The sequence below is a fragment of the Salvelinus fontinalis genome, chromosome 37, assembly GCF_029448725.1.
Source record: "Salvelinus fontinalis isolate EN_2023a chromosome 37, ASM2944872v1, whole genome shotgun sequence".
NCBI classification, from domain to species: domain Eukaryota; kingdom Metazoa; phylum Chordata; class Actinopteri; order Salmoniformes; family Salmonidae; genus Salvelinus; species Salvelinus fontinalis.
The window spans coordinates 27416845-27433299 of NC_074701.1; the positions used below are offsets into that span (position 1 = coordinate 27416845).

At 42.5% G+C, this 16455-nt stretch overlaps 1 protein-coding gene across 2 annotated transcripts in view; it reads right to left on the reverse strand.

Annotated features, from left to right (window-relative positions):
* Positions 1 to 16455, reverse strand: part of LOC129836447 (attractin-like protein 1) — a 331683-nt gene that overhangs the window by 166752 nt on the left and 148476 nt on the right. For both annotated transcript variants that reach the window (XM_055902623.1, XM_055902622.1), the window contains 3 exons: positions 14746 to 14798; positions 841 to 935; positions 560 to 638 (listed from right to left, as the gene is read on the reverse strand). In XM_055902623.1, coding sequence (XP_055758598.1) covers positions 560 to 638; positions 841 to 935; positions 14746 to 14798 — 227 coding nt within the window. The remainder of the gene's footprint in view (positions 1 to 559; positions 639 to 840; positions 936 to 14745; positions 14799 to 16455) is intronic.

Genomic DNA, 16455 nt, shown 5'->3' on the forward strand with positions numbered 1-16455 from the left:
GGACAGCTTTAATAAAAGATGACCCCAACCAATTTATCAGTGACATAACACACTCACTGTAATTGCTCTGCACATATATTCAAGCCCTGAAGTTTCCTCTCAAATCAAGTAAAAAACAAAAATCTGGGCCTGGTACAGTCTGGGCAAAGTTGTATCTTAATTGAAATCACACAAAAACACAGAAAAATACCAATGCCATAATTAAAAACTATCTCCCCTACATTTGTCAAGAGGAGCATTCCCCTACAGACATTCTTGTCTAATGAGGGACACGGACCAGAACAAAAAAAGTAACAATCCCTCTGGAAAAGATGACAAACAGAGATTATATGAGTTTCTTTCCCATCCTAGGTGAATAATACAGTATAACGTCCTGCAGGGGATGTACGCTGTCTGACACTGAGTGGGGGATATCTGCCGTAGACCGTAGTGAGTGTAGCAAAGGTAGACAATAGAATCAAATGAGAGGGCAAGCCCTCAACATGTTGTCAAATAAACAGTCACTATGGCACATATTGATCCACTCTATGGCAAATGGCGATCTAACAAGACAAGTTACCTGTTGATCCAATAGACCAGGTGATGTTGAGGTTGAAGTTGTTGGACGCATTGATGGACATGTCCAGGTTCTTGTTGCTCTGTAAAATATGAACACAAAAGGAGGTCAAACACACGTATTCAACACATCATAGTGTTGGTTTGGAATGACTTGGAATTATGCTAATGTGGGTTCTCTGTTTTACAGCAAAATAGATGCATAAAATACATAACAGAAAGACTACATGAGACCCATCCCTCGGGCCCATGGTGTCTGAGACCTCTGTGTGGTGACTGGCTGACCTGTTCAGGAGTGGCCATGAAGTTGATGGCGGTGTAGTGGTGGTCATCCTCCTGGAGAAGGCTGAAGGTGAACTGGTAGTCAATCAGCAGGTTATCTGCAGGGACAGAGACAAACAGCAGATCAGGGACCGTCTTCTTAAAGTGCAGGGACACACAGTCTGAAGAACCCCAGCCGGGAGAGTTACCCAAGAATCAGACCACAAGTGCATGTGACTACCTTCATTTTCATATCAATAATGCAGTGTTTCAATCAGCACAAACAAGAGTAGAGGAAGATCAATATGACATGAGTGTACCACTAACATACTGAACAAAAATATAAAACGCAACATGCAACAATTTCAATGATTTTACTAAGTTTTCGTTCATGTAAGGCAGTCAATTGGAATAAATTCATTAGGCCCTAATCTATGGATTACACGACTGGGCAGGGGCAGGGGCACAGCCAAGGGTGGGCCTGGGAGGGCATAGGCCCACCCACTGGGGAGCTAGGCCCAGCCAATCAGAATAAGTTTTTCTCCACAAAAGGGCTTTATTACAGACAGAAATACTCCTCAGTTTCATCAGCTGTCCGGGTGGCTGGTCAGACAATCCTGCAGGTGAAGAAGCCGGATGTGGAGGTCCTAGGCTGGCGTGGTTACACGTGGTCTGCGGTTGTGAGGCCGGTTGGACGTACTGCCAGATTCTCTAAAACGACGTTAGAGGCGGCTTATGGTAGAGAAATTAACATTAAATTCTCCAGGAACAGCTCTGGTGGACCTTCCTCCAGTCAGCATGCCAATTGCACACTCGCTCAAAACTTGAGACATCTGTGGCATTGTGTTGTGTGACAAAACTGCACAATTTAGAGTGGCCTTTTATTGTCCCCAGTACAAGGTGCACCTGTGTAATGATCATGCTGTTTGATCAGCTTTTTAATATGCCCCACCCGTCAGATGGATGGACTATCTTGGAAAAGGATAAATGCTCACTAACAGGGATGTAAACAAATATGTGCACAACATTTGAGAGAAAAAACCTTTCTGTGCATATAAAACATTTTTGGGATATTTTATTCAGCTCATGAAACATGGGACCAACACTTGGGACCAACACATTTTGCGTTTGCACTTATGTTCAGTATAGAAAATATTCAATGGGATTCAATGCCAGTTCTATTTTTATAAACGTTTGTCCTATTCAATGACAGGGCTTCATAGTACGAGCCACAGTGGGGTGTAATGCGGGGATTTGGAACATTTAACATCTGTACCTCAGCAGGAATCTAGAAAGGTCACCTTGTCTGATTCCATTCAGAAGAAAGCCCTTGATTCGGAGGGTAGTGTCTAGGAAGAGCCATGTGAGAGACGGTCTCTAGTGGATTGTCAATATGCTCAGCAGGACGTTTCACTGTTCACCCTTCAGATCACGGTTATTAACTCTTTAGAGGATTTCAGGTTCAACCAGGGGGTGCACAACTGAACTCAGGTCCTCAAGGGGTTGCTGAGCCTGCAGGTTTCCTTCATGCCTTTTGATCAGACCTAGGAAGCCAGGTATGTGCACTCTATGGGCAGTCAACGCAATGAACTGATCAATTCAGTGTCAGGGAGCATTAGAAAACAGCAGGGATACTGTCCTTGTGGACTGGGTAAAAGCAAGGCCTATATACCACAGGTGGCTGGTGGCACCGTAATTGGGGAGGATGGGCTCATAGTAATGGCTGGAATGGAATGGTTTCCTTGTGTGTTTGATACCATTACATTCACTTCATTCCAGTCATTATTATGAGCCATCCTCCCCTCACCAGCCTCCTGTGCTATACACACACTGGCCATCACAACCAAATCCCTAATAGGAAATGCCATCTTCATAACTTCTCAATGACAGCTGAATACGCTACACGTCTCTGCCTCAGAAGCTCACACTGTGCCATTCACTCCCCCATTTCACGGCTTCTATGAACTGATGTTAAATCAGCCATGAATGTGTTTACGCACCAGGAGAACAAACTATTGTTTGTCATCGTTCTAACTTGACAAAAAAAACACTCCTGCAGAGTTCAGAGAATACTTAATTTGACATCCTTTCAGAACACATATTTCAAGCCTTAGCAAGACGAAAGGAAATTATGTTTGACAAATAGTTGGTTTTGTTTAGCCGTCACGGAATTAGCAGATATCAGATCAAAGCCGATGTGTGTGTCTCTCTCTCCCTCCCGCTCCGGGCACACACATTGCTGTGTGTTGTTTATCCCATAAGGGTCGTCAGTAAACTTCAGAAAGTTCCACATGCTCTGTAAAGGGGACACAGAAGTCCAGGGAAATTAAAAGCAGAGAATTTCTGGGGGTGTTTGGAGCCAGCATTGTGCGTATTAATGTTATTTAGAGCAATGCAGTGCCCACTCAGAACCCCGGCTGTTTCTGATGTAATGAGAGAGTGTGTTATCCAGAAGAAGAGTGTGACTTCACAGAGAAGACAATTAATGACATTATGAAAAGTGGAAATCTTGTCAAATTGCACAATCATTTTCTACACGTTTCAATATGTTAGATTTCACGCCTGATATAATATTATCCACTGTGGTGCAAAAGCTCAGTGTGCAAATTAAAACTGACATCAGCAAAATAATTGAACTATTTACCTTGGATAATCTAAATGATATGCATACATTACATGCATGTGAACATGTTCGTTGGGGACAAATTTTACCTTACAAAGATAATTAAAGAAAGAAAGGTAAGCATCAAATGAGCCGCACAAGACTAAAAGGAAATCCATCTGTTTTAAAAGTTTTCATAAATGAGTCATGGCATTAGCATAATGTGTAACTTTATTCAGCGTCTGAAACAAAAAAATGAAAAAGAGCAAAATCTCACCTGTAAAGTCATTTCATATTCAGAAGCCTGCTTCATGCCTTTTGATCAGACCTAGGAAGCCAGGTATGTGCACTCTCTGGGCAATCAATGATATGAACTGATGAGTCCAATGAGTTGAATGAAGCCTCATTCAACATCTGCTATACAGGATCCACTTGGAGATTTCTGTTAGTAGAGCTTAGAGTTTACAGTGCCAGGATAGTGGGTTTGATTCCCGGATACACCCATACAAAATGTAAGCATGCATGACTGTTCGTCGCTTTGGATAAAAGCACCTTCTAATTGGCATATATTATTATTATTATTATATAATAATGGTCTGATGGTAGCACTCAGCTGGTCTGATGGTAGCACTCAGCTGGTCTGATGGTAGCACTCAGCTGGTCTGATGGTAGCACTCAGCTGGTCTGATGGTAGCACTCAGCTGGTCTGATGGTAGCACTCAGCTGGTCTGATGGTAGCACTCAGCTGGTCTGATGGTAGCACTCAGCTGGTCTGATGGTAGCACTCAGCTGGTCTGATGGTAGCACTCAGCTTGTCTGATGCAGAGTGCCTGTCAGATAGGGTTTATGCGCCAGTGCAGAGTGCCAGTCAGATAGTGTTTAGGCGTCAGTGCAGAGTGCCAGTCAGATAGTGTTTATGTGTCAGTACAGGGTGTCTGATCCTCTCATGATAAGAGGCTTGAGGGTAAAGGCTGGTAATGGCAGGTGATGTGGCTGGTGGGACACACTTGGTGGCTCCTTCATTAGGGCCTGCTAGCTGACACTGCTCCACTGTGAGGGCAACTCATTACCACACCAGCCTGGTCAGATACTGACGACCAGCTTCCTCATTAGAATCAGCCATGATTACATTCTGGTAGGAAGTCATCTGAGCTGAACCACAGTACTGGTCCTCCAACAGCACAATGAACTAGACCAGCCTCCAGTGATAGTAATTATACTAATGCTAATACTTCCTAAGTAGTAGTAGTAGTAGTAGTAGAATAAGTACATAGTAAAGCCATACAGTAATTGTAGAAGTATTAGTAGAAGTAGGCGTACAGTAGCAATATCTCCATTAATATAATGTAATGCTTCATCATCATTACTGTCACTATCATTATTAGTGTCATTGTGCTTGATAGCTCCACAGTTCTGCCTTGTCACAACTGACATTAGCGGATGGTTAAATAATTAGCATGTAATGAGCCTGCAAAGTAAACATCAATCCACTGAAAGAGAGGGCGGTGTGTGCGCTACACTTCAGTCGCCCTGATTCACTAGGCATAATTGGCACAATTAGTCTCTATAACCTACCCATTCACATCCCAGCTTACACATCCCACACGCCTGCATATCCTACATGTCCAACAAATCCGCACTGGCAGTGCTTCTAGGAAAGGCAGGGCTGGACTCATGATTTAGCAAAACAACATGATAAAAGCTTTGAATCTTGATTGACTATGACATATTGGGCATACATCAAAGCCATGGTTATGCCATTGGGTATCCATCTAAGTGGCATTTAAGTGGGGCTAAACTTTTGATCCTACATAACCCTTTAAAGAGTAACTGTCTTTAAAAAGCAACAAATCACTTGGAAAAATACCTTTGTGGCATCGATTCAAGTCAGAAACAGTTATTCTAGTGTCACAATTGACTATAAAGTGTCAATAGGATCATTTTTGTCAGTCAGTCTTGTCTAAAATGGAGATTAGAAAATCTGTGCATCATAACAGGTAAATTAAGGTTGGGTTTTGATTTTACGATGTCCATTTGCCCACTACCATGGGGTGAACAGCTGAGGTGATAGCTCTCTATCCAATAGTATAGACAGTGAAACAGACCTGACCAGCAGCTCCGACTTTATTTACATAAGACAACACGTTGTGCATTTCTGACCTTGAGAAAAACTACACCGAAGATGTAATTAGATGTAGATGTAAAATTGCACAACTAGTGCGAGGGAAAAAAAGGTCAAGCGCGAGTGTTCGTTCACGAAAGGCATTTGAGGATTATTTAAGTTACTCTTTGAAGAGATAGGGTTTCAGACCTTTTCGGAAGGGTGGGAGGGCCAAGAGACCAGAGGTGGCAGAACGGAGTGCTCAGGTTGGGGTGTAGGGTTTGAGCATAGTCTGAAGGTAGGAATGGGCAGTTCCTCCTGCTGCTTCGTGGGCAAGTACCATGGTCTTGTAGTGGATGCGAGCTTCGACTAGAAGCCAGTAGAGTGTGCAGAGGAGCGGGGTGACATGGGAAAACTTGGGAAGGTTGGTCAACAGGTGGGCTTTGCTGATGACTCTGCCTGTTAGGATTAAAATCAGTCACACCTTCTCACAGACCTCAAATACAGCTGTTATTCATCCTCCATGTCCACTGTGAAATCTGAATTAGAGAACGATCGACATGGATTTTTTAGGGCCAATTTTTGGGGGTCAAGGTATGCCGGTGTCCGATATTTTAGGCTGATAATTCAATATCATTGAATTTGAGAATCTTTCAGACAACATTTCCCAGAGACAGCCATGTACACATTAATGCATCATTTTTTTAAACTCAAAATGAATTGGACTGTTTTTACAAATCTACGGTAATACTTTTATTTGAATGGTAAATCTCTTTATAAACTGGGTAAATTAAGATGGCATAGGCCTACTCACAATACAGGTGAATGCATATATTAGCCTACTGATTAACAACATTTGCATAGAAGCATCACTCCAGCACGTCACGCCAGTATGGAAGGATATCATATAGGCACTGCTGTTGGTTTGAGATTGTTTTTCTTCATGATCACAGAAACCACAAACTCAGCTGCCAGGAAGAAATTCAAAACAAGTCATTTGGATAGTTCAGCTATCTGTCAAGAAATGGGCGGGTTTTAACGGGATCCTACTGCTACGATTGGATAGAGAGAGGCTGTAACTCCATTCCCTTTCACATCTCTCATATCACTTGGTGCTGTTTACTGCTACTATGAGAACTAGCTCAATGGTGATGATATTTGTGAAATTGTGTTTTTGTTTTGTTTTGTTTTTTACATTGGATACAACTAGAGACTCAGAGCTAGAAAATGGTATATCATACACTACAGTTGAGGAACAATGGGAAAGTAATTCTGTTTTGAAAGTTGTAACCTCACTTTTGAGAAAATGTCCCTTGAATGTTTTGGTACACCTACTGGAGAGCTCTTCTTTGTCTACACCCATACAGCATCCTTCACACTCTCTTACGCTTTAGCCCCATCCAGCTCTTTAAGGATTCACATGTGAGGCCATGTACTAAACAACCAAAGATTTCAAGACTAAAGGCTGGTTTATACTACGGGTGTGTTCGTGAATTCAATCTGGAGTGCCAGAGTGTGCTCAGAGTGCACTTTGGGCATTTGTAAACTAAGAGTTGTCAGATTGTCTGTTCATAAATTCAGAGCACTTCCCTCTCGGAACGTTCTGACCTAACAACAGCAGTCAAGCACCCAAGCTAACTGGCTAACGTTGGCTAGCTACTTCCAGACACAAATGGGGGGAAAACAGCTCACTGACTATTTTACTCACCCTAGCAGAGCTGGTTGTGCTGTTTTTATGTTATCCAGAGCGTTGGTGACTGCAGCTGCGCAACAATTGAATCACGCTTTTTTGCCAACATTTACTGACACCGGCCATATTCAACGGATGTTGAGCATTCGTAAATTCATCAGTTCTTCTTCACTATGGCACACTCAGACGAGTGCTCTGCAATCGGAGTAGATAGCAAAAGCTAATTTACCAGCTACCTCTATCGACAGTATGATAGCATGAACCTTCTATTGAAATAGTTACTTGCATAATGGAGTCTTTTGTTTAGACATGTAGCTAGCTAAACAATGAACCATAATCACAACTCATAACGTTACTATCATGCATGAATTTGCAGGTAGCTAACCAACCAGGTTCAATATTAGTTACCTAGCCAACATTAGGCTATAACTAGCAATGAAAATAGCTCTAAGATAAGAATAATATTACTACACAGATCATACACGTAACGTGAGCTAGCGAGCCAGCCAGCTAACGTTAGCTAGCTAGCTAACAGTACGCTTTAACTTGAAATGAAAACGACTTTCTGACAAAATTAGAAATGTGTAATATGTGAAATTGTAGCTAGGTAGACGATCTTATCCACATACATGGATGGACGCTTCTCCCACTCTGTAACAGATTCCATGGCTGCCTTAGTTTGAAGATGTAATCCGGAGACGGTGTTTTATACAACAGCTTTCTGTGTGTTCTCTTTTCGACTCCGTCTGCATATTTGCAATTAAACGCCAACATTTTCTCCATCACCTTAGCTATCATACTCTAATTCCACCGTGCATTCCAGGATATACTGCTTTGTCAATACAAAACCCAAATACCATTCATCCGCATGAAGAAAAGACAGAGAAAAAGGGTGAGGAGGGCAGGGTACCTTGCAAGAATTCGCAGACGAGTAGGTAAACCACCACTACCCTCTGTATTATTGGCCAAAGTGCAATCATTGGAAAACAAACTGGATGATCTATGATTAAGACTATCCTACCAACGGGACATTAAAAACTATAATATCTTATGTTTCACGAGACGTGGCTAAACGACGACACGAATAATAGAGCTGGTTGGCTTCTCCGTGCATCGACAGGACAAAGCAGCTAAGTCTGGTAAGATGAGGGGCGGGAATGTGTGTCTATTTGTCAATAACTGCTGGTGCACGATATCTAATATTAAAGAAGTCTCGAGGTATTGCTCGCCTGAGGTAGAATACCTAATAATCATGATAAGCTATAGACCATACTATCTACCAAGAGAGTTCTCATCTATATTATTCGTAGCCGTCTACTTACCACCACAAACCGATGCTGGCACTAAGACCGCACTCAACCAGCAGTATAAGACCATAAGCAAACAAAAAATGCTCATCCAAAAGTGGCGCTCCTAGTGGCCAGAGACTTTAATGCAGGCAAACTTAAATCCGTTTTACCTCATTTCTACCAGCATGTCACATGTGCAGCCAGAGGGGAAAAAAAGAGGAGAAAAAAAACTTTACACCACCTTTACTCCACACACAGAGACGCATACAAAGCTCTCACTCGCCCTCTATTTGGCAAATCTGACCATAATTCTATCCTCCTAATTCCTGCTTACAAGCAAAAACTTAAGCAGGAAGTACCAGTGACTAGGATGACGCAGATGCAACGCTACGGGACTGTTTTGCTGGCACAGACTGGAATATGTTCCGGGACTCATCCAATGGCATTGAGGAGTATACCACCTCCGTCACCGACCTCATCAATAAGTGAATCGACGACGTCCCCCCCACAGTGACCGTACGTACATATCCCAACCAGAAGCCATGGATTTCAGGCAACATCGGCACAGAGCTAAAGACTAGAGTTGCTGCTTTCAAGGAGCAGGATACAAATCCGGACGCTAATAAGAAATCCCGCTATGCCCTCCGACAAACCATTAAACAGGCAGAGCGTCAATACAGGACTAAGATTGAATCCTACTACACCGGCTCCGACGCTCGTCAGATGTGGCAGGGCTTGAAAACTATTACGGACTACAAGGGGAAACCCAGTTGCAAGCTGCCCAGTGACGTGAGCCTACCAGACGAGCTAAATGCCTTTTATGCTCGCTTCGAGGCAAGCAACACTGAAGCATGCATGAGAGCACTAGCTGTTCCGGACAACTGTGTGATCACACTCTCTGTAGCCGATGTGAGCAAGACCTTTAAACAGGTAAAATTCAAAGTTGCGGGGCCGGACGGATTACCTGGACTTGTACTCAAAGCATGCGCGGACCAAGTGGCAAGTGTCTTCACTGACATTTTCAACCTCTCCCTGACCGAGTCTGTAACTCCTACATGTTTCAAACAGACCACCTTAGTCCATGTGCCCAAGATAGCGAAGGTAACCTGCCTAAATGATTACCGCCCCATAGCACTCACGTCGGTAGCCATGAAGTGCTTTGAAAGTCTGGTCATGGCTCACATCAACACCATCATGCCAGAAACCATAGACCCACACCAATTCACATACCGACCAAACAGAGCCACAGATGATGCAATCTCAATTTCACTCCACACTTCCCTTTCCCACCTGGACAAAAGGAACACCTATGCGAGAATGCTGTTCATTGACTACAGCTCAGTCTTCAACACCATAGTACCCACAAAGCTCATCACTAAGCTAAAGACCCTGGAACTAAACACCTCCGTCTGCAACTATATCCTGGACTTCCAGACATGCCGCCCCAGGTGGTAAGGGTAGGCAACAACACATCTGCCACACTGTTCCTCAACACTGGGACCCCTCAGGGGTGCGTGTTAGTCCCCTCCTGTACTCCCTGTTCACCCATGACTGCGTGGCCAAGCACGACTCCAACACCATCATTAAGTTTGCTGACGACACAACAGTGGTAGGCCTGATCACCAACAATGATGAGACAGCCTATAGGGAGGTCAGAGACCTGGCGCCAGGACAACAAAGTGTGGTGCCAGGACAACAACCTCTCCCTCAATGTGAGCAAGACAAAGGAGCTGCTCGTGGACTATATAAAAAGGAGGGCCGAACAGTCCCCCATTAACATAGACGGGGCTGTAGTGATTGAGTCGAGAGTTTCAAGTTCCTTTGTGTCCACATCACCAACGAACTATCATGGTCCAAACACACCAAGTTGGGAATAGGGCACGACAACATATTTTCCCCCTCAGGAGACTGAAAAGATTTGGCATGGGTCCCTAGATCCTCAAAAAGTTCTACAGCTGCACCATCGAGAGCATCCTGACTGGTTGCATCACCAACTGGTAGGGCAACTACTTGGCATCTGACTGTAAGCTGCGACAGAGGGTAGTGCACACAGCCCAGTACATCACTGGGGCCAAGCTTCCTGACATCCAGGACCTATATACTAGGCGTTGTCAGAGGAAGGCATAAAAAATTGTCAAAGACTCCAGTCACCCAAGTCATAGACAGTTCTCTCTGCTACTGCACGGCAAGCGATACCGGAGCACCAAGTCTAGGACCAAAAAGCTCCTAGAAAATAACTGAAAACCTAATACGTGTCTCTTGCCACAAATTGAGAAACAAGTACTCCAAAGATCTCACAGATGGATTTGAAAATGAAGTGCGACATCTAAAGACGATATATGGTGCCCCTTTTTCAGATGGTCTTTCTCCTGTAGAGCTCCTAAATGCCATCCACAAGATGCAGCTACAGAACACTTTTGGAGAGGTGTGCATTGCACTGCGAATCTTCTGTATAATGTCTGTAACAGTTGCTGGAGGTGAACGTGCCTTCAGTAAGCTGAAACTTATAAAGAACTATCTAAGATCTACAATGTGCCAAGACAGGTTGAACAGCCTTGCCATCCTTTCAATTGAAAACCAGTTAGCTAAAAAATGTAACTTTAAAGACATAAATGAGTTTGAGCACAAAAAGCTTGACACTGGGCTCTAGGTGCAGTGTAACCTCTGACTTTAGTTTACAGGGAACAAACACAAGGACAAATGCCTTAACCTGTTCTACCCAAGCCTGCCCGGGGATGAGCAAAATACTGTTTCAGAGTATTTTCTGTTATGGTTTATCTCCTGTTGAACTTACTCAGGAATGCCCACATAATGTCTTGGCGCTAGAGTTGCAGTTTCACAGATGCTTGTTCTCTGTAGGTACCACATTTATGGCTGCAGTCCACCTAGTTCAGGATTTTTTTATATTGTGGGTATGTTATTTAGGCATATATTTAGGAATTATGCATAGGGCAGAAGAGGATTAGCCTTGTTTATAAGAATTGGTAATAAATTATTTAATCTGAAACATGGATCATTGGTAATTTCTTCATTAAAATGGACTACAATACCATATTTAAAAAAAAAAAAGACCAATTGTGTAGTTATTTACAATAAAGCATCGTAAACATCTCATGACAAACAGCTTTTGTTAACATAAGGAACAAAAAATCTTTGCAATACTGTTAATATAGGCAAAGGATGAAGGTGGAAACTAGAATCTGAACAATTGTAGTATAGAGCAGCAGAAGCTTATAGTTAGTACATTTAATAACACATATTGTTCAGTATGTTATTTTAATCTGAAACATTCTGATTTCTATGTTAGGGGCCCAGTAGTTTTTTCTCTCCATGGCCCCCCAAAATTCTGTCAACACCCCTGCATGTGACAAATACAATTTGATTTTAAAACTTGGTCCTCCAGAAAGTGGAGAGCAACACCTTTGCAGTTTGACTACGTGATATCTTTCAAAAAAGCTGCATTGCAAAGGATTATGGTTAGTGGGAAGGTTCCTGTTTTTTTTCTGTGGCTAAACCAATTAGGCTCGTAATTTAACAATTGTATTTGTATTTACAGATGGCATACACGTTTGTCATTAAGGCACATGGAAGTTCACATATTCCAGAAGGCATTTCTGCCCAAAAACACATTTTGATACAAAAATATAAAAAGTTAACGTTCAAATGACATACGCCTAGTTTTATGAAATTAATCACATTTGCTTCCAAGCCATAAATGTGCATAAAAAAAGATGAAACAACAATGCACGTTCTGTCTGAATGACTCAAAAAATAGTTTGAGAAGTGAGAACGGACACACACACACACACGTGTGCTGATCTAAGGTTTTCTTAGTCTATAAACATGCAGGAAGATTCTTAAGTATATTGCCAATCCTTACATAGGCATTTTGAAACAATTCTTACCCTATTACGACAATCATCTAATCTGACTATCAACTGTCAATTTTGGCAGTTGGTCAGATCAGTACACCAGTAAATAGCTAACGTTACTCCGCAAGTCAGATGGCTAATTGTTAAAAATGATGCATGTTAAAAATTATAACCAGATAACGTTAGCTAGTTAAGTTGGCTTTTAGCTCCTATCTGAAATCTTAGCCCCATGTTAATCTAGAAAGGGTTTGTTATCGTAATCTTTGCTAACAGGTCACATAGGTATCTGCTTAGCTAGCTTGCTTATTGCATGCGTGTCCGGGCACGTCAACACAAGCCTTATTATTAAACTAATATTTGCGACAGGAGGTTGATTTGTCACTTTGTCCATTCATCCATTTCTCAATACTGCACCATTCTGTTGGAGAATGAGCGAGCTTGTTGCTGCTGATTTTCCCAGCTAGACATTCTTCGGCATTGTGCAGTGCTCGTGGCTCAAGCGGTGAGCGGCATAGTAGCAGCCTTGCTATGTAGCGGGACTAATCGGCAAAGCCGATAGAGAAGGGCCGGTAGCTGATAGACTAGAAAAGGCCACTATACCAGCTTGGCTGATTATCGGTCGTTTTCTAATCTGAATGGCATGCTAATAGATGATTTACAGCCACTGTTCTGTTTGATATAACAAGATTTGATGATGGGACACAGGAAACAAATGTCTTTCTAATGTAACATTTAGAGTATTTGTGTGCACCCTTGGCTGTGTTAGGGAGCAAATGGACAAGCTAATAATGACTTTGAACCCTCTCAACCGACGCAGTGGAATGATCAGGATATGGCATGTCTCTCAGGAGACACTGTCTGTAGCCAAACAGAGTTACACAGATAGACAGCTCTCGAAGTGACCATAGTGATGGAAGTGATTTCCGGACCCACGTCCTCCTGGTAAGTGTGGGTACACTGCACAGCGAGGGTGCCATCTAGTGCCCTCCTCACTTAGACATGATGCCTCATGCCAGTCAGCTGAACAGACACAATCTCTCATGAATAACAGGAGACAGAGGGAGTTACCGTGATTGATGCAGGCACATGTATTTAACCTTTCTAGAGCTGGTTAGAATCTGACAATATAAAGATAAAACAATACTGAATATCAACTATTGAAATTAATGTTTCAAATACATGCAATTTGTGGTGGTAGTTTTAAACAAGATAAGTGAAAGTATAGTTTCGACAAAAATAGTTTGCATTTGTTCTGATCAAAGGCATACTTGATAGACCATTGAGTTCCTGACCTAAGCAACTCTGACCACTAACATCAAAGTTGCAATTGACAACCTCTCTCATAGAACTACACTAACTCATGACTACACTAAACTGGATCACTATCTCTCATATAGAACTACACTAATTCATGACTAACTAAACTGGATTACTATCTCTCGTATATAACTACACTTTTTATGACTACACTAAACTGGATTACTATCTCTCATATATAACTACACTAATTCATGACTACACTAAACTGGATTACTATCTCTCATAGAACTACACTAAACTGGATTACTATCTCTCATAGAACTACACTAACTCATGACTACACTAAACTGGATTACTATCTCTCATAGAACTACACTAATTCATGACTACACTAAACTGGATTACTATCTCTCATATAGAACTACATTAACTCATGACTACACTAAACTGGATTACTATCTCTCATATAGAACTACACTAATTCATGACTACACTAGACTGGATTACTATCTCTCATATAGAACTACACTAATTCATGACTACACTAAACTGGATTACTATCTCTCATATATAACTACACTAATTCATGACTACACTAAACTGGATTACTATTGGAAGTGACAGTACTTGAACTTTGTTCCTAAACAGCTAGCCTTACAACTGTGGTTAGTGTAACTTCTTCCGGCTGATGTCAGCGAGAATCTGTTTTCAGTAAAACATTCCCCCCATGTACTTTAACTTGAAAAACCACAAATTTGCTGCAAATGATTAAAATCAATATGAGGCCAGTGGTCTGACATTGACATCTGGAGACAGAAGTCCCTCTAAACCCTGCTACCATCTCCAGCTACAAATCTATAAAATCAAGTTTAGAGACAGACAAAGCTGCAGTTGATTACTGCCATACGCCTGCCACAGAGTAAATGCTTCCATCTGCTTAGCCCACCCTCAGTGCAGGGCAAAGGTCACAGAGTTGTGCAGTTGTGTGAGATGCTGCAACTGACCAGGCGCGTGCGTGCGTGTGTAAAAAAATAAATAAAATAGGACCACAGCAAGATCTGGAGGACGAAAATAAAACAGAGACTCAGGTGGGGCTGCAGCAGCGGGATACTTACAGTAACACGTTCCTCTGAGGGGGTTACCAAGGTAACGGTTCTCGGAGTCGCAACTGCAACAATGGGAGAGAAAGAGAGAGGGGGGAGAAACAGAGAGGGGGGAGAGCGAGAGAGAGGGGTAAGAGAGAGGGGAGAGAGAGAATGGAAGACATAAAACAATGAGCTTAACAAGAGATATGTCACCTTGCCAAAGACATCACAGTCCTATCACAGACTGTTAATAACATCATCCCTGAGGGTTATTTTGGGCCAGGGAGGAGTGTCCTGAGAAGCCGTTTGTAGAGGTGCTATCTGAGGTGACACTACTGTGTGCTGCTTCAGGTGCTGTCCTCTCCCTGGTTATGATGAGGTGATTTCCCCTGACAGCCCTGTCTGACGATACCTCTCTGTTCTGCTCCGGGGCAGAAGCCATGTATCTGTCTGTGTACTGGGCAGCAGGGGATTTAGGAAGCTACAGACAGCCCAGAACAACTTGGTTGCTACTAAAAGAAGGGAGACGGCAGCTAGGACCTAATAGAGGCTTGGAAAATATGATCCAAGTCACAAGTGTTCTTTAGCAACCCCAGTCAGGTGTGTGTAAAACTCAACAAATCCTTCATTTGACCCTGTTGGTCAAGGCAACCACTACAAAGACAATGTTCTGAAAAAGTAGGCGGAGAACTGAACGCAGACTATGGGGAGTCGGAGTACCATGCATGAGGGTGATTGTGGTAGGTGGCATTTGATCATCTGGCTTGGTTTATGAGCCAGGGGTCATTACTGCAGTCCAAACACCCATGTTTATTGCCATAAGCCAACTTCTACAAAACCCAGGGAGGTACCTTGGAAAGGGCAAGAGCGCGTAAAACCATCGCTTTGTAAATACATACTCCACCACTTTGACAAGCCTATCTAAACACATATGATACATTGTCAAATCTGCCCCTTGAGTCAATAAATGGATTCAGAGGTAATGGCTCTGTTTGCAAAGCTGGTCAGGCAGTGGTTACTTAAGCAATAAGGCCTGAGGGGGTGTGGTATATGGCCAACATAACACGGCTAAGGGCTGTTTGTAAGCACTACACAACACAGAGTGCCTGGATACAGCCCGTAGCCGTGGTATATTGGCCATATACCACAAACACCCGAGGTGCCTTATTGCTATTATAAACTGGTTACCAACGTAATTAGAACAGTAAAAATAAATGTTTTGTCATACTCGTGGTATACGGTCTGATATACCACGGCTGTCAATCAATCAGTATTCAGGGCTCGAACCAACCAGTTTATAAAGATAAATAATGTAGGCAACGGTCACTTCCCTGTGCTTATACATAACAAGACCTGAATTCCATTCAGTGGCTGGACAACCCTTGTTAGGAGGGTTATAAAGTAGCAGTAATGAATATTTCATAGCCAAAGACAGAGCTTTATTCATTATGTATGATTCTTATAGAAGGCACTGTGAAAAACAACCCCACAAAACAGCTCAAGAGAACTTCAATTTAAACACAGGGGCCACAGCAGAGTTATAAGGCCTTGTGAGTATAAGAGTCTGAAACCAATTGTATTCCACTTATACAAAGGCAAGGTCAAGACAAAAATATTTTCCAAACAATTATCTTTGTCCTCAGTAAATCTTAGGAACATGACAGTAGTGTTAAGATGCACCAAGGGGACTTTAAAAGGGGCCTCACTCTCCGTCTCCCCAGAGAACACTAACACTTAAAC